The following is a 21,812-nucleotide window of genomic DNA, read 5'->3' as shown; positions in this document are numbered from 1 at the left end:
CAGCTGTTTTCAATTACAAAAAAACAAATAGCTTAGAAATAATACTGATACACAAAGCATATTTCATTGTTTGTTGTGGCTTGTCACAACAGAGGTTTGCTAGACTAACAGGAATGAAAATAAATTACAAATAACAAGTTTCGTGAAGGCCAGGTTTGCATACCTGCTGCTGCAAGATTAAACAAGGGTGAAAATAGAATGCAAGAATTTTTTAAAGGCTTCTTTCCTGCTTGCTATTTTTCTGAAGCAGGCTTCTTACATAACAAGAAGTCCACAAAGTCAATCCAGAAATCTTCACAGACCAAGCACACCCTGCCAGGTGTCCTCATGCCGTCCCCAGTGTACAGTAACGTCCCGTTTGCAAACACCTTGCCTCGGACCTGGCAGAAATATCAATGAAAAAGAAATTAAACGATAAGAAAAAAGTAAAATGAAATTGTAGCCAGCACAGTAAAATCATCGATGACAGGCTAACTGCCTAGTGTCTGACAAAAAAAGAGGGCAAGGAACACGCCTCTTGCCTTCACATTTCCTTGCTTCCCCATTCTCACTTTGCTATGAAATGTTTTGTATGGGGGAGCCTATGTATAATGTATCAAGTTACACATGGACACCCCAAAAATGCAAAGGCTTCAAAAATTATTGCAGCCAATAAAAGGATCTTAAAGAACTAAGAAGGGAGACTAAGAATTTAGGAGTGCAAAAGGGTGCTACTCCCCCCTTTTGATGGTATGAAAACATCTATGTAAAGCTTAAAAGCAGCACAAGTAACAAAGCAGTAAGTGCGCTGAGACAATCGCAGCACAAAGGGGGCATGGTTCATACTGCAAAAAACAGGAGGGGTACAAAGCCTAATTCAACCTGTTCAGTAAAAAGCATCGGGCAAGTTGGTACTTGGTTCTTAAAGAGTCAAGCGCAAAGCACACGACAAAGACGATGATAGGACAAGCGCTCGCTTACAACTAAGTTTATTGAATGCATCATCTCAAATAAACATCCTTTAATAGTGGGCCGAGTAATGGTAATAAAGTAATCATAGCGAAGTTTCTAAATATTCACGTTCATTGCCACACAGGAGCACAGATTCACCGTGTGCCCTTTTCTTGATATAAAAAAACAGCTCCCAAACCAGTGCTTTTGGTTCTTTCCAGAAGTTAAACTTGGCCGAACAAAGGCTTGTACTTACATTTTTCGCAATGAGTGGGTACATGCCAAAAGCCTTATTCCCAAGAGACAAACAAATAGGATATCGACTTCTCCAGATGAGAACGGCACATCATAGATCACCCCCCATTCACAGGGCACAAATTGCTTGGCGTGCTTCTTCTTGCACTTATCTTTTGCTTTTAGGCTTGACAGCAATTTGCCTGCAGCTTCAATCTACGCTTCACTGAGTAACTTTCACACTTTTTTAAAGTTATTCAACAAGACTGACTATATTTTCTACTCTGCATGCAATGTCTGCACTCCTATTAGCCATTTTCCTTCAACAGTTTTTAACTTAACTGAGAGCACGAAGCACTATATCATGCTTATGGTTATGGTTGTCGAGATCACACTTAATACTGATAAAATAGAGACCTAAGTTGTCAGTACCAAGGGCCCACTGCCTTGTTATGTGCCTCAGTTTCTTCGTGTTTAGTAAAATCGACAGTTGGGCTAGTTGCTGTTGATACGTTGTAAAGTAGCGCTTGAGACAGGACTAAAGCAGAGGAGACACATACGACGGCGCTAGAGGCTGCAAGAAAATAAAATTTTGAACCACTTGTCTATTTGAATTCATGTCAACGTATTTAGTTACCGTACCCCTATTTTTTTTTTACTTCTGATGTCCTCCGATTTTGTACAAAATTTGTTTCAAAGTGTCTGACGCATTGGATGGGCGTTTCTGCACAAATTGAGAGCGATGCCATAAAGCTGACACAAGAGCCTTAAAGGGACATAATTAGTTTCCCTATCCCAATTTATTTACTTTAAATGTCCTTTCTTTAATACGAACTTGTTCTCAAGTTTCTCATGCACCGGAGGAGCTTCTGTGCACAAATTCAGAGTGACACGGTGAAGCTGACACACGTGCCGCACTCTTTTGTTACCGCAGAAAATTGACCAGTTTTTAGGGCATGAAAAAAACCTTTTTTTGTGCCAACGTATTGGTTAGGCACATAGTGCAGTGGCAAAAATGCAGATGATTCAATGCCATTTCTAAAACCAGTTTTGATAATATTTTCATAAATAATAATTGCAAAAAAAAATTATCCAATTCAAAATTTTTGTCCAGATGTAAAAAAAATGAAGAGAAGTGCATAACAAACCACCAATAGTGGAAAAAATTTTGAATACACATTTTGTAGGTTCACATTTCAAAAACCTATCCTAAAAAAAAATTGCACTCCGTAAATTTCCGGATTTCCGTAAAATTGCATTCCGATTTAAAAAATGTGAGCCCGCATGGTGCCCGCGATTCTCTGGAAAAAAAATCTCGTGGTTTAACATTACTAGAGGTCTAACTTAGTCCCCACGTGATGTAAAAACATGTCAATGACTACAGCAGCACCAGATTCAGGGCAAGCAAGAGATGCGAAGAAATCCATTTGGAATTGAAAACCAAACTCAGTGGTGGATGCTTGTTGACGTTCTGATCATCAAGTATCTGCCAGAACTTTAAGCTCCAATATTATCATCTTATCATCTCTGACTTGCTATGGTAGCCCTGCTTGCAGGAATAGGGTGCGATGAATTAGAACTGTACCTAGCAAGCTTTCACCAAGCAGCTTTCACATGACTAAAAGTGTTAAGCACTATGAGCCTTTTACATTGCAGTGCTGCCTGACATTTTCGAAAAGACACTATATCAAGCCTTTTGGAGACTGTCAGAAAGACAGCCTTGTAAGAAGTGACACTAGACCTCCAAAAACACCCTCATACTAACAAAACTGGCCAGTGAACCGCTGGCAGTGTTCAAGGCTCACTGAAAGCTCTCTCCTTGTCTGAACTGATATCCGATGACTTGGTGTTATCTTTTGACTTTCAGCTGGAGCTGTTATTGGAAAAAAAGGCATGGATGAAGTTAAATCCCGAGTGGCGTGCTTTTTTCGTGGATCAGAAGCGGGTGACGGGGGCGCCATGGCAAATCGGCTTGAGTTGCTTGACTGCGTAGTAGTGTCAAATATTAAGTTTGCAACACAAAAACGAAACGGAACCTGCTGGAAACTGGCTGAAAATGCCTGGTCCACTTGCTACACATATGGGGGACCTCCAGAAATAAGCTCTTGCAGAATAAAGCTACCCTTTCTCCGAACCAAAGCTCCCTAGTGAAAAGCTGGTGTCCTTTCCATGTAATTCTCGCTGTCAATGCCATCGGATTGCAAAGCTGACAACATAATTTGGTATTTGACTTGCTGGGAGCCTTTTGATCAAGAAAATTTGATGGTAATGCAGCATGACCACGAGCAGCATGCTTTTTTGTCAAGCGCAGCAGCCACGCTCCCTTTCGAGAAAACACACACACCTCAGCTTGCAAAATACTTTGCCGAAAATCTCAATGTTGCCTAAGCGGGAAAATTAAAACTGATTTTAAAGGTGGAGTGCTTAGACTAACCACTAGGGTGCATGATAAACAACTACAACATGTCAATACCGGCAACATAAAGCACCGATCACCGGTGATCAATGCTGTATATTGCCGATATCCACGTTGTAGTCACTTCTCATGCCCCGAATGCATCCCATTGGTTAGGCTGGGCTTGGCAGTTTTAAAACCAGTTCTAATTTTTCTGCTATGGAAACACCGAGATTTCTGATGGTGTTTTCAAGAGTTGAGGAGCATGTGTTTTTTCAATAGGGGCCGTGGCCGCTGTGCTATACAAAAAAAATTTCACTTGTGGTTATGCTGCACTACCATTATATTTTTTCAATCCAAAGGCTCCCAGCAAGTCAAATATCAAATGATGTTGTCAGCTTTGCAATCCAACAGAGCTGAAAGGTGAGAGCTACCTGAAAACGACACCAGCTATTCACTAGTGAGCTTTGGTTTGGAGAACGGGTAGCTTTTTTCTGTCAAAGATTATTTGTGAAGGTTTCCGCATGTCTAACAAGTACCCTTGGCATTTTAAGCCCTTTTCCAGCAGTTTCAGTATCATTTTTGCATTGTGCAATCCATATTTGGCACTACTACACAGTTACACAACTTCAATCCGATTTGCCATGGCACCTTTGTCGCCCACTACTGTTCCTCGAAGAAAGCATGCCGCTCATGATTTCACTTTATACATGCCTTACTTCTGTAATAACAGCTATAGCTGAAAGTCAAAAGATAACCTCAAGTCATCAGATATCAGTTAAGACAAGGAGGGAGCTTCAAATTAGCTTCAATTTAGATTCTGTACGAGGATATTTTCGGAGGTGTAGAGTAGCTGCTCAGTAGAACTGAATATTCAGACAGAGTCTCCAACAAGATTGGTATTGTTTGTTTTTGAAAATGCTAGGTGGAGCTGCAATGCAGGCGGCTCATAGTGCTGAACTCTTTTTTCTTCGCGCGACAGCTACTCTGGGATAGCTAGCTCAAAAGCTAGCCATAAGCTCAAAAAGATAGTGGGACGGACTGGTGTGTAGCTGCTGCTCTCTGCCCCCAACAAGCTGGGCGGGCTCTGCACAAGAGTGAATGGTGAGCAACCAGCAGGAAAAGGGTGCCTGAACAATCACAGCAAGCCCTATGTCGAATGCCGGGAAGCAGTGGTGTATGAGATCCCCTTGGTGCCCTGTAGCAAGTCGGACGTCGGACAAACCGGGCGTTGCATCAACGACCGGTTAAGGGAGCATGCCAACACACTGAAGACTGGCACGGGCGGCATGCTTGCTCAACACGTCAAGGCTTGCCGATGTACACCCCAGTTAGAGAAATGCAGTATCTTGCAAAGATACAAAGGCCAGCGCACGCGCGAAATCTGTCAAGTGTTTGTGATACACAAAAGAGAAACCTCGTGTGTAAGCACCCCGTCATTAGCGCTCCTGGAAAAAGAAGTTTCCTACCTGTCGAGATACCGCTGTCTGTTGATAGCAACATTCCCTCCGTTTGTAAATAACTTAATTTGTTCCCTGATCATGCGCACGGCTACTGTTCGGAAACATTTTGCCGATATATTCCGTTCTTTGTAATCAAACAAACAGTTGTTAGTCAGCGCCTGTGTCATCTTCTCTTCCTTTTGTCCCGTGTGTCGAGCTGTTTCATTAAATGACGCACCAACTTGCCCAGCTACAAACCCTGCTGCGATAGCTAGCTGCCCATGGTTCCAGCACATTGCACCTCATTCCTGCAAGCAGGGCTACAAAAGCGAACCAGAGGATTATAATAAACAGCAAGTGAAAGTTGCGACAGATAAGTGATAATAAACCGGCACTGAACGAGTTTCGTTTTCAACCCCAAGCGGTTTTGTCCCATCCCAAATTTCGTGCTGGCCGTAAATGCAAATTCAAGCATTGACAAGATGATTTTACAAATGTCAAGCCACCAGATTGTTAATTATTAATTATGTCAATTATTTATTTATTAATTAATTATGTTAGATCACCAGATTGTTTCCAGAAAACTATCTGAAATTGCACATTTTGGAATAGAGGTTGGGCTTTACTGCATAACAAGGCACCACACCTGGTAACATTTTTTTTATATCTGAAAAACTGTTTTGGGCAACTCATTTTTTTTTCTAGGATGTGTTTTTGTGATGTTTGGCAAAAAGTATACTCCAAATTTTTCAAACTATTGGCGAATTGGTATACACAATTTCTTTTTCATAAGTATTTTCTACGTTCGGACAAAAACTTTGATTTTGCTAAACTGCTAATCTGCTCTTGCTGGAAAGGACATTGAATCATCTCCATTTTGAGCTGCTGCAGTATGTGCCTAATCAACATGTTTAGCAGAAACAAATATTTTCTTAGACCCCAAAACTTGGTCAATCTTCTGCGGTAAAGAGAGAGTTATCACCCTCTGTTCACAGAAAAACAAGCATCTTTTAACTCGAGCCGTAATCAGCTGCCATGAGACAAATTCAATCAAGCTATTTTTGTTACAAAGCTGTTAGTAAAGACAACTGTTTTTCTAGTGGCTCATTTTTCATGACAATGTTGGCTGCAGTCGGGGAAATCGCAACTGTATGACAGCTTTCTGAGTTGAATAAAGGAACTCTAACCTAATTGCTTGTAGTATTAGCATGACAGGGCTGACCTGCAAGATCATTTCGTGAGAAACCACTGCCAGAATAGCTTAAAAACTAACAAAAATTACGTACACATAAAAACATTCATTGATGCTAGGGTTTTGTATGGGAAATTCAGGAGATTTATCACGGTGTCGCAATGGTGGCGTGGTTAACACACCAGACAGTTGTTGTGAAGGACGGTAGTTTGAACCTCGCAATACGGCTTTTTTTTGTGTGTGAGCATTTCACATGTTTTTTTCTTTCGGCAGAGTATTCGGAACGAGATGATAGAGAAATAGGTAGATGATTTTTGAAGACTGGAACGATTCCTACAAATTTAAGTGATTTCGCTCACGCAAAAGTTTTTCTGAAAATTCTGAAACCACACAAACAAGCAACACTCAGTTTTCCTGGAGCTTCTGCGAAGTGATTTGACCAGAAGTAATATTACTGCTATACTTACCAGTGCTCTCCTGAAGGCTGTGACACCTCTTTCATTCAGCAAAACAGGCCGCAGGGCAATGTATCCACCCCTCTTGCATCTGTATGATAAAAAAGGATGAATGTTACTGCGACGTCGGAAGCAGTAAGGTGTGGGGGACTAACAAAAGGGAATAGATATAGAGGATGCCATAAGGAAAAAACACCCTACAGGGCACAAGCATCACAAATGCAATGGGACGATTGCTAGGTTCCTCATATTTTCGTGGTACTTTAACAGTTGCTGTGTTATCGTGCTCTTTTCATTTACCAATATTAGAAGTGGAACTGGATCACCAGTTTGTGAAAGAAACTGAATTGCTGTAAACAGGCAGATGACAACGGCAGCACTGTTATAGGCAGCAAGCAATTAATAGCACACGCAGTTAAAGGGTCCATGCGGACAGAATACAACTTTGATCAGTTTGAAGGAACTAGGCTTTGGTAACTCGCTTGGCTCCATTCTAACCTGGAAATACATTCTTTAGCCAGTAATACGCAAGCAAAACAGAATATTTTAAGATTTCTCAACTGAGGCTTTGGGCAGGAGACACAAATATGGGCTAGCATTAAAAAATACCGACAGACGACAGTCTTCTGCCAGCCTTGCTACATTAGCGTCGGCACATTGGTGCTTCTCCACCATCTCATCCTCTGTGTTTTCCAAGCATTTTCTGGGCATGTGTTCGCTGCTAGATTTAGATTTAACACTTCGCGACTACTGCCATGGTCGCTGAAGGGTGGAAAACCGCTTCTTCCCACCTTGTGGCCCACAAAAATGATTAAAAAATAACATCATGCGGCATTACGCATTGCAAAAGTTGTTGCAAGTGAAGACAGAGGCCACATGGCACACAGCGAGGTCTGTCTGGAACAACTTGTATCAAGCGTGATAACTGTACAGTGGAATCTCGTTAAACTGTACCCCCATAAGCCGTAGTACCCGCATGCCTGTCAGGTACGGTTTAACGACGTTTCACTGTACTTAGGCTTTGCTTGCACTGCAGGCCATATTTGGCACCTTGCACCAATTTGAGCCCTTCGAGAAGGCATTTTTGCACTCTGCCCTTCAAGTTCCTGTTCTTCAATTGCTCTGTTTGTCAATTTCTGCTCTTTAGGCTGACCAGTCCTCCTTTTCTTCTGTGCCCAATTTCACCCTCGCCCTGTCTCGTCTGCCTTTGCGCTGTGGGGAATAACTGGTTTGCATGTTTTCATTTATGTTGGTTGCATTTCCCACACAAACAGAGGGTGAAAAAAAAAACTTACCTGAACTAGTGTTTGCCATGTTTGTCATTATTCTAATCTGACGTTGCCTTGAGGAATATCAGTCCGCTGATCAAAACCGTCTGAATAATCAAATCCTCGTTAGGGTTTCTACAGCTGTTGTATGAAAGTTTTGATGTATTCGCAGTGGTTCAGGATTCCTTCCCCTGCTTTATGTCTGTACATATGGAACACACACACACACGTATACTTTTTAGGAGACTAAATTTTGGCAGTATCAGCCCAGGAAACAATGGTCATTTTTGGGATGCCTTATGAAAGCGATACGTTGCCTCGGTGATAGAGCATTTTATGAGAGACACAAAGTGTCAGAGAATAGTTCATCGGACACGAGTGAGTCAGCAGAAGAGAGATCGGGTGTTGCTGGAGGTACTTTTTAGGGGAGACAGTTGGGGAAAGGAAAGTTATGTGTCAAAATAGTTCTTTTCAGTGAGGAAAGGGGGCAGGGGTGTGGAAGGCACTGGATAGTGACACTGCAGGACTTCTGGTGAGGCTTTGGGAGACATCAGCAGGAGGGCAGGTGCGACAGCGCAACATGACTGGTACGGTATCGCAGCATAATATGCACAGGCAGGGCGACATATAAAAAAAAACACGTCCGAGAGCCCCGCTAGCAAAAATATAAACCTAATGTTCTTTACCTTGCAGATGGCCACTTTCTAAGTCACGTGCTTCCCTAAAGAGCATTTATTGTTGCAAGCACTTTTCTTCGACGTGTTCTTTTTTTTATTTTATTGAACTACCTAGGCAAGTAGTGATAAGAGCACTGGGCTTCCTGTACTGCCTGCCCTCTTAATAATGTCTCCCAAAACATCACTAGAAGTCCACCCCTTTCCGAACTGCAAAGAACAATATCGACACATGGCTTCCCTTTCCCCAACTAGTTCCTCTGAAAAGCCACTGCAGCAACAGTGGTTCCTCTTTTGCTAATTCGCTCTTGTCAAACCAACTTTCCCCTCACCCACTGCTTCTCTCTCACCAACTGTCTTAGGCATGCCAAAGATCACCATTTTTGCCCAGGTTGAGGCTGCTCCTCCAGATTTGTCTCCTGTTTGCTCCCCATCTTCTAAGCTCCATCATTCCACATGTATCTGCATGTGTCGGTACAACATGCCGGGCACCTCGTGTAACTTATAGGAAAGATGAAAATTAGAAACATTGTATTTTCTAGAAACAAAGTAATTACAATCACTAAAGGTGGATTTACTCTCGCCTACCTTATTAGTTAAAAAATTTGATAAAATCAGCTTTGTAACTGACAATGCCAATGCGCAATGCTGTTGACTATCCCAAACAGACTGGATAACAAATAACTGGAAAAATTTCTTCTATAAGAGAACGCTGATGGCAGTTGAATGAAACAAAAACAATGCAGGTACAGTGCTACAATCATTCTTACGCATTTGTTTATAACAATGGGTCGCAAATGTTTGGAATTTTACCCAAATCAGTAAAATCAAGTACACACACAATAATCTCTTGCAAACTGCTCCATTACGTGTTTCTAGCCAGCCTCTACAATGCACTAGAAACTTCTAAGCTATATTTACTCATTATAAAGTTAATTAGTTTAATTACCACTTAAGATGCATTAATGGCATGTGACAGTGTATGCTACCATTTAATTGCCATTTTGCTAAAAAATTTCACATTACGATATTTACTCGAATCTAGGCCGATACTTTTTCATTTAATTGCCATGTTGCTGAAAAATTTCACATTACCATATTTACTCGAATCTAGGCTGATACTTTTTTGTAGCGTGAGTTACACTAGCCGAGGTTGAGCAGTTTCGCCGAGGCTCCTGGAGAGCCGTGCTGTGCAAGTGCGGGTCGTGGAGGCCCGGTGCACTTGATGATCACGCGAGGGGTGGCCGGGTGTAGAACTGATGGCTCGTGCATCGCAGCAACACCGGCGTGTGCATGTGGAACCACAACCCACGCGTCCAGCGTCTTCGCCGACCTCTGTTCCGCACGTGGCGGCCCGGTCCCCTGAACCCCTACTTCGCCTGCACCAACACTTTTAAATACAGCTTTTTTCCACGTGTTGTAGAGCAATGGAACTTACTTGCTGACTCCACCCGCTTTCTTTCTTTGTCTGCATTTCTATCCGCTGTTTCTTAATACGCACCAATATATTCATGCCGTCACTATTTCCGTTCATTATAGTGTGTATTTGGAGTGTTCCGTTATTTTTACTTTTATGTGGTTTTGTTGAACGGTTTCAGTGTACATTGTACGGGTGATGTATGCTTTGTATGCTCCACTCCTGCAATAGCCCCATGGGGCTGCAGTATGTAGAAATAAATAAGTAAATAAATAGAAATACATGATAATGCTAGGGGTGGCCGGGTGTGGAACCAATGGCTCATGCGTCGCAGCAACACCGGCGTGCGCCTGTGGAACCAGCTTAGCTCTGGGGCGATCGGAGACGCGTGATCAATATACGTGTCACATAATGCGTATACCGTGTGTGTGTCATTGAAACTGCAGTAAGCATGATAATCAAGTTAATTCTAGACAACCAGGAACGCTAAGAATAACCAGCTGAACTTTAACTCACACTACATATATCCTGGCATAGCCGAGCTAAGCCACTGCTAACTTTTTTTAAAAAGTCGTTTACAAAAGTCACGGGTCGGCTTAGATTCGAGGATGCTGCTTTCCTGCCACCGCTAGACACGCAACGCCATCTCCCGGCTACAGGCTGGCAGCTGACAGGTTTTCACGGGGTTTTCAGAACTCTGGTTTTCAGGCTCCATTCAGCCTGCTTGAATGTTGTGAACCATATGTTGTGAACCCAGCTCTGAGAATTCCGTGATTGCTTGCACACATTTTCGCGTGACCTCAAGAAGCGCCCACGTTCACGGCACAATGGCGCCCAACAAGCGGTGCCACTATGCCACGGCTTTCAAGCAGAAGCTGATTTTGGAGGCCAAGAGAACTTCAAAACCTCGAAGCATAGCACGACTTCGGAGTCAATGAGAAGAACGTGCACCGATGGTGGAAGCACCGGAACGAACTTTTCAACTGCACCGCCAAGTGAATGGCCTTCACAGGATGCAAGATCTACATCACGAGGTGGAGAAGGAAGTCGCTGATTTTACCCAGCAGCAGAGTGAGGGTGGAATGCCTGGAACAACGGAGATAATACAGGCGAAGGCGAGGGAGATCGCAAACATTCGAGGCGTCGTGCGGGCTCAGTTCAAGGCCAGCAGGGGCTGGGTTAAGCATAGGTTATTTAGTGGCACTAGGCTGGGTCACTCATTTTATGAAGCGGTTCTGGTTGAGCCCGTGAGTGAACATTGAACATGCTGCAACAAGCACCGCAAAAAATAAAGTGCATGTACTAGTCTCGGTCTAGTGCCTTTTTTCATTCGGCTGACATTCATGAAAAGTTTCTTTTAATTTCTGACCAGCTGAATTTCCGGGGTCGGCCTAGATTTGAGTAAATACAGTAGTATTATGAAGCTTTGGTTTTTTACATGAAGCCTTCAGTGCATAGATGTAAAGCACAGGATTCACACAAACTCTCTGCGAATAAAAAAGGAATGACAACACAGTTCAATTTTTAACAACTCGCACAGCATTACAACATGCAAAGATGCCTTCGTGCAATTACAGTAGCCAACCGCTACTTGGAATAAATTTTAAATCAACATTATTTTCGCGATCTCTAGAGGACAGGAAATGGCAGTTATAAGCCGAACTGAAGAAACTGAGATAACGACAAGTGTAATACAAAGCTGTAAAAAGCCAGAGTACACAGTGAGCATGAACATCCACAGGACTTGAGGAGTAAGTGCAGCCATGTCTGACTGAGCCAAATGTGAAGGCAAAAAGTAAGTGTGGGAACACTTATCACAAATGACAATTCTACACAGAAGTCAAGCTTCACAAGCAAGTCGAAGTCTCAAGGGCCAGTCTAAGCTATGCACAAGCAAATTTTACATTTAACGCGGAGAGTTGGGCGAGTTGGTTACTGACTACTGAACTCATATTTCTAGCGAACTTTAACACAGGACGAAGAAACAAAAGACGAAACACACGCTAGACTTCAACTTGGTTTATGCAAAAGGGAACAGGATGAACATGATTCGAAAAAAAAAAAGAGCCAACAAGCACATGATTTTGCGGAAAAGAAATGGCGCAATGTTTGCACTCGCTCTTATCACTATTTACATTGAAGCACAAACAATGCCTGGTCACATTACAGGACATGATCTTTACCGACACGTGTGCACACCAGTCGCCGATTGCGCATGATCAAGGGACACCCCTTCTCTCACCAAAAAGTGGATTTCTCTGGTTGAAAGTGCCAAAGATGGGGCACTGATGCAGTTCTCGCCCTCCCTGTTAATCACAAGAGCCTCGAAGACTTCCCTATCAGTTTGAGAACGACATCTAAACAAGACGCTCGTCTGCATGAATTTGGGCGTGCACCCGCATCTATGGCAATGGTCAGCAAGGTGGCCAGCTCCCATCTGCGCACTCACAGCTGCGCGATGCTCCCTCAACCTATCATTGAGGCACCTGCTGGTTTGACCGACCGGTTTGGCCGGTTTGTTATCAAGGTCTGCAGATATACGGACGATTTTCTTGTTGTCACGGAGCATGTTCAGCATGATGACCGCGGGAGAATGGTTGCGGATGTGCTCCGCATTTTCGCTGAGTGTGCAGAGGGTCTAAAGTTCACACACGAGATGCCGGAATCGGGTGTTCTGCAGTTTTTGTACGTGCGCCTGCTCCTTGGTGATGGTCAGCCGTGTTGGCAGTATGCTCCTCGTAGCCAAAACGGCATCCTACCTTACCGGTTGGCCCACTCGAAGCTCGTGAAGTGGGGAATAGCAAAGATTGCTATGAAGGTGGCGCTCACTAGGTCCCGCCCGCACAAAATGCAGGCAAGCTTGCTGCAGCAAGCTGAAAGATTGAAAATGGCTGGCTATCCATCAGAAATGGTGGTTTCTGTGGTGGAGAGCCTTTTGAAGGAGGTGAAGAGCGCTCAAGCACCAGGTGCGGATGGCCTGAGAGAGAAAACCCCTGTTGTGGCTGTGCCATACGTGCACCAGGTCCCACCGCCTGAAGAAGGTCGGTGGCAAATGTGGTGTGCAAGTGGTATTCTCGGCTCCTGAGAAGCTTTTGAAGATGGTGCGAAAGGTCAATGAGCCACGCAATGAGCCCTGCTGTGTCACAAAACATGCAACAAAATTTGTGGAGTGCGCGACGGGTGTGGTTTACCGGATCCCTCTGGACTGCAAACGGTGCTACGTCGGTCAAACCGGCAGGTGCCTCAATGATAGGTTGAGGGAGCACCGCGCAGCTGTGAGTGCGCAGATGGGAGCTGGCCACCTTGCTGACCTTTGCCGTAGGTACGGGTGCACGCCCAAATTCATGCAGACGAGCGTCTTGTTTAGATGTCATTCTCAAACTGATAGGGAAGTCTTCGAGGCTTTTGTGATTAACAGGGAGGGCAAGAACTGCGTCAGTGCCCCATCTTTGGCACTTTCAACCAGAGAAATACACTTTTTGGTGAGAGAAGGGGTGTCCCTTGATCATGCGCAATCAGCAACTGGTGTGCCCACGTGTCGGTAAAGATCATGTCCTGTAATGTGACCAGGCGTTGTTTGTGCTTCAATGTAAATAGTGATAAGAGCGAGTGCAAACATTGCACCGTTTCTTTTCCGCGGAATCATGTGCTTGTTGGGTTGTTTGGTTTTTTGTTCGAATCATGTACATCCTGTTCCCTTTTGCATAAACCAAGTTGAAGTCTAGCGTATGTTTCGTCTTTTATTTCTTTGTCCTGTGTTAAAGTTCGCTAGAAGTATGAGTTTATTAAATTTTACATCCCCTGAAACCTAGCACAAGATGCAGGGGCATCACTGCACCTACAACATCACTACACACAGCCATGTTGGTGAAAATCTGCAGCATTGTAAGAACAGATTTTACCTGCTGTCGCGACATGTTTCAAAGCTGGGTCATTCCGTGCCAAACATCCCAGTGTTTGGTGCTTGACTCTCTCTAACCTTTCAGAAAAAATTAATAGTTGTGAAGATTCATTTGGCCTTGCAGCAGTGTGACATGTGGACACGGAACTCGGGAGAAAGGAAGAGAATGAGTTGTCTTTACAACGTTACAATGGTGAACGGTGGAAGGAAAACTCAGCACAAAACGAGAACACAAAGGTCAAAGTTGAAGTCCTCGAATTCCAGTTCAAGTGAAAAGAAAACCGCAAATGCTCTCACCGAATTGAGAGGCGTCGTTCAGCGATGTGTGTCGCGGGTCGTCATTGGCCTCTGATTGCAAGTACTGCTCGGGCAAGGCAGCACAGGCAGCACCACACCCTGCGTGGCAAGTGCGGTGATCCGTTCTGGGCCATGACCACAAACAATGGTCAGGTGTAGAACCAAGCCCAGTCGTCTGTGAACCAACTCACATGTCTAGAACCACTGGTACACAGGATCTGCGGGCCCATCTTCAGTCTCCTCGTCAGCTCACTAGTTCCAGAGTCCTGTGGTTCCACGATCAGCCTCCACCCGAACCGTGTTCCATTTCACTCGTCGAGCACCTCCTCTTTACGTGATGTTAACAGGCTGACGCGTCTATGGCTCTGTAATACAGTACATACGAAATCTAAAGAGAGGGAAGATTAAAGACTTAATAGGACTTGGTTGCTGGCTAGTTGATTCATTTGTTGAAAGATGCGGGTGACAGGACAAGTGCTGTTACGTCACCCTAATCTTCATCATCGTCTTTTGTGCAGTCTTTTACATTCGTGCAATGATTAAGCATGTCTACTTGTGCCACGCTTTGACTGCCCGGCGACTCATTAAATACAGAAAGTACACACTGAGTGCGTGATTAGCACGTGTCATATTTTGCAGCATGCTCCAAGTTTCTTTTGATGCCTATATCGAACGATTCATTTTGCATTGGCGGTCTAATATTTTTACCTGCAAATATCGCGCGAACGTGACAATACAAGCGGATATGCCATTCATAATGGCTTTTCCCCATAAAAAGGACACTGAACTGTCAAAACAAGACCGGAGTGCCAAGAATAAAACTGCACCAGTTTGCAAAGGGTTGAAAATGATTAACACCGACCCATGTGTTGTCTTTTTTGTAGTTCGGTTTGTTATTTCAGGAATCGTCAAAGAAAACTACAGGACGAAAAAAGGGAACAACTTGACGCACTTTTGAATTGCCAGCTGTTGCAAACTCGCGCCGCGTATTACGTGATTGTACCGTTCCGCTCAACATTCAAATTTTTTTCCGCAACCGACGGTGCAAAACGCAGCCGTTAGGATGCGAACACAATAGTCGCTCTAGAGACCAGCTTGACGTGGGCTACATGCACGAGGGCAAAATGAGGCTGGGCTAAAGAATATAGACGGGATTCACAAGTTAGTGCGCAGCAAAGGGAAGAACAACGCATATGAATCGCTTTTTTGCAGTTTGGGCACGCTTTACGCTACGCGAGCAAACAAGCACAGCGTATGTAACTTTTTCGTCATGTGCCCGAAGCCTAACAGAGGCAACTATTTCGCTCGGTATTATTAGCAGGGACAGTACTCACGTGAAAAAATACCATGACACAGTTTTCGTACCGGCTTTGCATTCAACCGTAGTTCGCCGTCGACTTCCTGAACTGAAGAACTCTAGTAGACGGTTTCAGGCGGTGCGCAGTAAATTTCACACAGGAAATTTCATACCGGTACTACAGTGCCTGGAATAGGCAGCCACTGTACCGGTGCCACGCCGTTTCCATCCGGTAGCCGTTTTAATCGGCGAATTCGACAAAAATGCGCGAGCAACTGTACATGACTGTACTGACTGTACTTCGCGCCACCGGCTTAATCCACTTAAGGTCTCTTCGATTTGGCTGCACTAGCTGCACCAGTTCAAGGGGTGCAGCACCGTCGTCCTCGTTTTGCCGGTGCCGCGCGCGCCCTCTGCACTTCCTTCCTCGTTTTGCCAAGGTGCAAGTACAGTGCAGGCCCACCTCGGCACTAGTTCTCGGTCGCCGTGCACTCGCCGAAAAGGAGGTGCCGGAATAGTGCAGCATGGCGTACGGGCCGCCCAACGCGTAGCAGACGACGCTGCGCGTCGTTTGACGGCGTGGAGAAGGACGTGTACCTCCTTCACAGCCCGGACGGGTCACCCATGCAGGGCGACAGCGGCTGCTACCTGTACGAGGCGTCGGGTAAGCGTTGTTGCATGCCGACGATGCACACGTGTAGCGTTCAAGAGCGGTTTTATTTTTGGCCGTAGCCATGTCGGCCTCGTCGCGTTGCTTTGGGTCGCAGTTTGTGATTTCTCAAAGGCTGTGCCGACTTTATACATGCTGGTGTGTACTTTTGCAGGCGGGCAGCACGTAACGTTGCGGTTCACGGCAGCCGGCAATGAGAATTTGCCCCCTCCGGCGCTACTGCCGACTTCCGCCTGCAGTGACGGCGATGATGGTGCAGCCGCACTGGCTGAAAATGAGGGGGAACTGTGGAGCGCCCGGAAAACGAAGTTCTACATCGCCCAGTACACCGCGCTCAAGGACTTGGTGGGAAAGACCAGAACACTCTGGTATGTTATCCTTTGTGTGCAGAATTACATTCAGGATGCCATAATTTCTCCCCGCGCTAATCTCTGAACGCAGTAGCTGCTAATGAACTGTACAGGGGCGCTGGCATTGTCGCTCGAATTTCTAGTTCCAAGCAATTTAAAATTATTCACAGAATGCTAACGTTCACACATCTTTTCCTCCTTCCTGCTTCAAATATGTGACAGCTGAAATACAAATATCCTGATAGAACGGCACTTAATAGCAGCGCACGTTTACTAAGTTATAGATAAAACGTTGTGCACCCCTAATGCGACTCGTGTCAGTCAAGTGTTACTTTACTTTACCCATCCATTACTTCAGCTGTGCTTTTCTTTTGTGTTTAGGACAAAAAAACAGCTCTGGATTAAAATAACCGACCTCATTAACAAAGAGTTCCTATGCAATATGACGGCCACCCAAGTGGAAAATAAATGGAAAAGTTTGTACCGATCATATAAGGCAAAAAAAAAAATAACACTTCAACACTTACACTGGCCGTGCCCCCACAAGTTGCGCACACGAGGAGTAAGTTGGAATTATTTATTGAACTATTCAACAGTTCTGGCATCCCTCATACCCCGAGTCACCTCGAGACACCATGAACCTGTTTAACCATTGAAATGTTCTTACATTTGCCGCAGTTCTAGAGAAGGAACATAGCATAAACCCAAGGATCCTTTTGGAGCCTGGGAAGGCAATCCTACCAGGAGGGAACCCACCCAGGGTAAGTGAAAATTGCATTGTGTAAGCAAAGTGCTGTCTGTTGGCGTGACGTTTATCCACAACTTCACCAGGGCCAGCACTGCAGCCGAAGGACCTTGAGGGTGGAGGAGATGGACCTCCTGAGGACTTGTCAGTGCACAACAAGGGGGGCCCTGTACCGAAGAGAGTGCGACATAGCAGGTCGCAGCTTGGTCCCGGTGCACAACAAGGGGGGCCCTGTACCGAAGAGAGTGCGACATAGCAGGTCGCAGCTTGGTCCCCTCTTGGAGACGCTCCAAAAGATGGGGGAGGCCAAAGCGAAGCAAGAGGAGGCCAGGGAAAAGGCCATAAAGCCCGCCAGCAGTGGCAAGAGGCGAAGGCAAAGCGCCACGAGGAGTGAATGCAGAGATTCGGCCGCCTCATAGATCTGCTTGCGACAAAGGACAAGTGAAACAAACAATAAAGACGGCGTGTCAGGACTGCACACTTTTTAATTTCATGCAAATGTTTCTTGCAGAACTGCCAACTCTGTTTTCATGCAAATATTATGTACATGGTTTGCCTTTCACAGTGGGTGCAGTTCAACAACATAGCAGTTTCCGTGATGTCGGATATTTCAGCACAACAACACAATTCAATCAAATCAACACAAGGCACTTTCATGTCAACTTTGCGTTGGCAGGCCAGGGGTGACCACAGTTAGCATGCGTTGGCAGGCCAGGGGTGACCACAGTTAGCACTGCTCTTTAGCGATGAAGTCTCTCAAAGCCTGGGCGTAGCCTGGTTGGTTCCAGTCGAAGTCCCCTTCGGAGGCGTCGTTGCCCACATCATCGTCACGGTGCAATGACGTCAGCTCCTGCAGGAAGTCCCTCTCGTCGTTGCAGAAGTTGTGCAGAACGCACGCAGCCATCACAATGAAGCAGGACTGCTCAACAGTTCTGGCGTCGACAAAGTAGAGCCTCCTAAAACGCTGTTTGAGGAGGCCGAAGGCATTCTCAATGGCCACTCTCTGCTGGCTATGTCGCCTATTAAAGTTTCTTTTCCACGTGGGAAATGTGCACTCATTGTCCCTGAATGGGGTCATGAGCCACGGCATCAAGGGGTACGCGCTGTCCCCAAGAATGTAGTTTTCCCCGCATTCGACGGCTGCGCGTTCAAAGAAGGGGCTCTCTCTCAGGACGCGGGCGTCGTGCGCCGAGCCCGGGAACCCGATGAAAACGTTGCGGAACTTGTTCCTATCGTCGCAGATGCCTTGCAAGATGATAGACGGCCACTTCTTGCGGTTGAAATACGACTGGGCCGATTCACTTGGTGTTGGTATTTCTATATGCGACCCGTCGATGCAGCCAATGGCATTCCGAGGTCCCTTTCCACCGCTCTTGGCGAGAAACCCGGCCTTGATGCGTGTCACTTCCTCCACGCTACTTGGCCAGCTGATGACTTCAGCGCTAATTGCGTGGAGGAAGTGAATGACCCTTGTGACGCAGGCATGCACCGACGACTCCGTCACGTCGAACTTGTCTGCGATCGCATACATCGACACTTGCGAGCCGAGGTACACAAGCGCAATGAGGCACGTCTTCTGAGCCGAGATTTGTTGCCGGCCTTGCACTGCGCTCGGATAGTAGGCCGAAGCGCTGAACCTGGAGCTCAGGCAATCAAACGTCTCCCTCGACAGCCTGAACAGCCTTTTGAACTCTTGTTCGTTGTACCTACTGACAACGTGCTCGTAGCCAGGCACACGATTCGCATCTTCGCGTACCAACGCGCACGCCACGGAAACGCACACGGTGTCGAACTCGTCGTCAGAGTCGCTCCACGGACTGTCACTGCACTCGTCGCTGTCGGAGTCGAGCAGCTGCGCGGCAGCTTCGAAAAGTGCCCTGTCTGACAGCCGATCCATGCTTGCGATCTTGGAGGCGCAAGTTCGCGTGTCCCGGCTGCTGCAGGCCTACACTTGTGTCCTCGTTTTGGTTGTATCCGGTGCGCGCTAGTGTCGCGGCTGCACCTGCACTTCCTGAACCGGCGCTGCACGCGCGCGACACCAGTCGGCACCGCTGCGGCACTTTTCGGAACTAGTGCAGCCAGTGCAAGCCAAATCGAAGAGACCTTTAATCTACTTGGCTCGCAGTGGATTCGATTGGCTCGCATTGTCTAAAATATTTGCATTTGAATCTTATCGTTAGGTTTGAAAGCAAACTCTAAATAAAAAAAGTTTGTTTTGGCATAAACTTTTTATATGTGCACGTTTGCATATTGTATATTGTTTTTGTATTACGCACACAAACCAATCACGTGGCTACCTGGCGGCTTTTTTAAACATACTAAAAGAGACGACGCTCGCACACAGGTGCAAATATATAATAATTGTGGGCAATTGCATTAATCGGATAAATAAACGAGTTATGTCAGTACTGCAGTGGACGCGCACTTCACGGGTCGCTGAAGGTGCCTTTCCCACGCTCTGCGCTGGCTGTTCGCGTTACCTGAGCGACCGCGTATGTATGACGCGCTTATCGTGTTCCACACCTGCGCCGCCGCGCCATCGGGTACCCGGGGGGGGGGGTTCCACCCTTTCTCTTCTCTTAATAAAGGGAGTTGAGTTCCAGCAACCGATCTGTGTGTACGCTTTTATCGTCGCTCCTCAACCGACGAGACATGTACGAAATAGTTTTTATTGACTAAAAGCAAATACAAATACAAACGAGGATTTTCTTGACTAACACTTGTATTCTGCTTTTTGGTCGTGTCAGCCTGGTGTGAATTGACGCGACGTTGGAACACAGAGCTCCGAACGCGCACAAGTGGCAAGTGGCAAGCACTGAAATTACTGCTTCATTGATAAAAAAAGACAGCATAACATTTGTTGTAAAGTAGCCTTTGTTGCACGACAACGAAGCTGTACAAGAAAGCAGGCTTTGCAGGACTTTGTATCGTACATAAACAGGCTGAATTGCAGGCGGCAGAATTCAGGCGCAAAAGCTAGTTACGAACACGTCACCTGTCCAGATATTCTCCCACCTGTTTTGCAGTGTTCCTGAGGAGGTCATGTAGTTGTATGGCCGTATATATTACAAAGTATGTATAGTTTTATTCTTGGTGTTTTCTTACTCGCGAAGCATTATCCGGTGCACCAGTTAGTAGCACATTAACGTAAAAACAGACAAACTATTTAAATCATAAACCGAAGCAATTTCAATCATACTTGCTGCTCATTTCATCAACTTGGAAAAGAATATACCCATTCAGTATATTGTGTTATTGTTACATCTCGTTTCTATGCAATGTTATAATATGTGCTAGTCCTTGTGCGCTTTAGCATTTGCATTCGCCCATAGCTACCGACAACTGTAAGAATAAAAAAATTTGTCTACCATGGGTGTGGTATGTATTGCTGATGACTGCTTTTGATATGACATATACAATTTTTTTTTATTAAAGGGAATTGGTTTCACTGATCCCGCTTTTACGCCAGAACGCACTGCAGGAATACCAACTTTACGCATTGGGAGGGCAAATTGTGATGATGATGATGATGATGATGATGATGAAACTCGAAGTAGGAAAGCCAACTTTACACATTGGGAGGGCATATAATGAAGAAGAATAGGAAGAAAGAAGAGGAGCAGGATGAGGAATGCGAAGCTTTCTCCGATACAAATGCAATGGCCAAATCAACGACAACGCTGAACTAACCAAAGCAGCACATTCAGACGACCCAATTACGCACTAAAAATCCTAACACCACATTCGCTTAGCTCAGCACTTTTCATTGTGGACTTTGTATAGGAGAAAGCTTGGCGTATCCACCATCTTTTTTTTTTTTTTTTTTTCAGAAACAGGCATTAGATTTTTTATGCTTTGCATTCCTAGAAAATCGAATTTTGTACCGCTTACGCAGAAGCGAACAAAGCCAGGGGACACGCACCTGTGTACCTTCACTTAGTATGTTTTTGTATCAGCGCCACAAAATTTTGCAATACGGTACCAACAGCCCTAACCAGCACTGTAGAAATAAAATTAGCTAACAAATATATGCTAAATACGTTGTTGACACGTGACTCCCACTGCAAAGTGCAATAGTCCCTGTGACCCCCCGTTTTAAAGAGAGTCGTGGAGTGTAAGGGTCCTATAGTAGAGTCAAAGAGAGTCATTGCAGCGACGAATCCCTTTGGACCACCTTTTTTAGAGTGTATGCTAAGGAGCCTGTCGGTTGACGCACACGTAATTAAGGATCCCTGAGGCTTGGTTTGTAGTTTTCCGGATAAGGGTGTTGAGTTTGTCTGTATCGTTCTTGGTACTGAGGGGCTGAACTGTAAAAGTTCTCAGCATTCGCGACATCTCATTAACCGCACAGGATAACGCTGATAGCTTGTTCATGCATGTCTCACTCAACATTTCATGGCCACCACCCCTTGCCGCACTGTTTCAGACTTGGCACAAAGGCGCTGCCACGGATGCCCAGCGGTGGGCGGAGAGTTGTCAGCTCCTGGTCCATGACAACAGCTCGGGACGTTGGGTCGAAGGTAATGCTGAGACACAGTTGCCTAT

The 21,812-nt window shown here is 45.4% G+C and overlaps 1 protein-coding gene and 1 long non-coding RNA gene across 3 annotated transcripts in view; one reads left to right on the top strand and one right to left on the bottom strand.

Moving 5' to 3' along the window:
- LOC144155051 (cysteine-rich secretory protein 2-like) overlaps window positions 1–21,812 on the top strand; it is an 85,374-nt gene that overhangs the window by 54,639 nt on the left and 8,923 nt on the right. For both annotated transcript variants that reach the window (XM_077686266.1, XM_077686267.1), the window contains exon 4: window positions 21,694–21,787. In XM_077686266.1, coding sequence (XP_077542392.1) covers window positions 21,694–21,787 — 94 coding nt within the window. The remainder of the gene's footprint in view (window positions 1–21,693; window positions 21,788–21,812) is intronic.
- LOC144171263 (uncharacterized) lies at window positions 7–15,802 on the bottom strand. The gene is made up of 5 exons (XR_013322931.1): window positions 15,540–15,802; window positions 14,397–14,570; window positions 14,206–14,304; window positions 6,661–6,739; window positions 7–380 (listed from the first exon to the last, which is right to left on the bottom strand). It is a non-coding gene; the product is annotated as an uncharacterized LOC144171263 (long non-coding RNA).

Source organism: Haemaphysalis longicornis, unplaced genomic scaffold (genome assembly GCF_048455015.1).
Source record: "Haemaphysalis longicornis isolate Haplotype H1 unplaced genomic scaffold, Haemaphysalis longicornis Haplotype H1 scaffold_1, whole genome shotgun sequence".
Taxonomy (NCBI): Eukaryota; Metazoa; Arthropoda; class Arachnida; order Ixodida; family Ixodidae; genus Haemaphysalis; species Haemaphysalis longicornis.
Note: the sequence above shows the minus strand (reverse complement) of the source record. Positions and strands in the feature narration are given on the sequence as shown.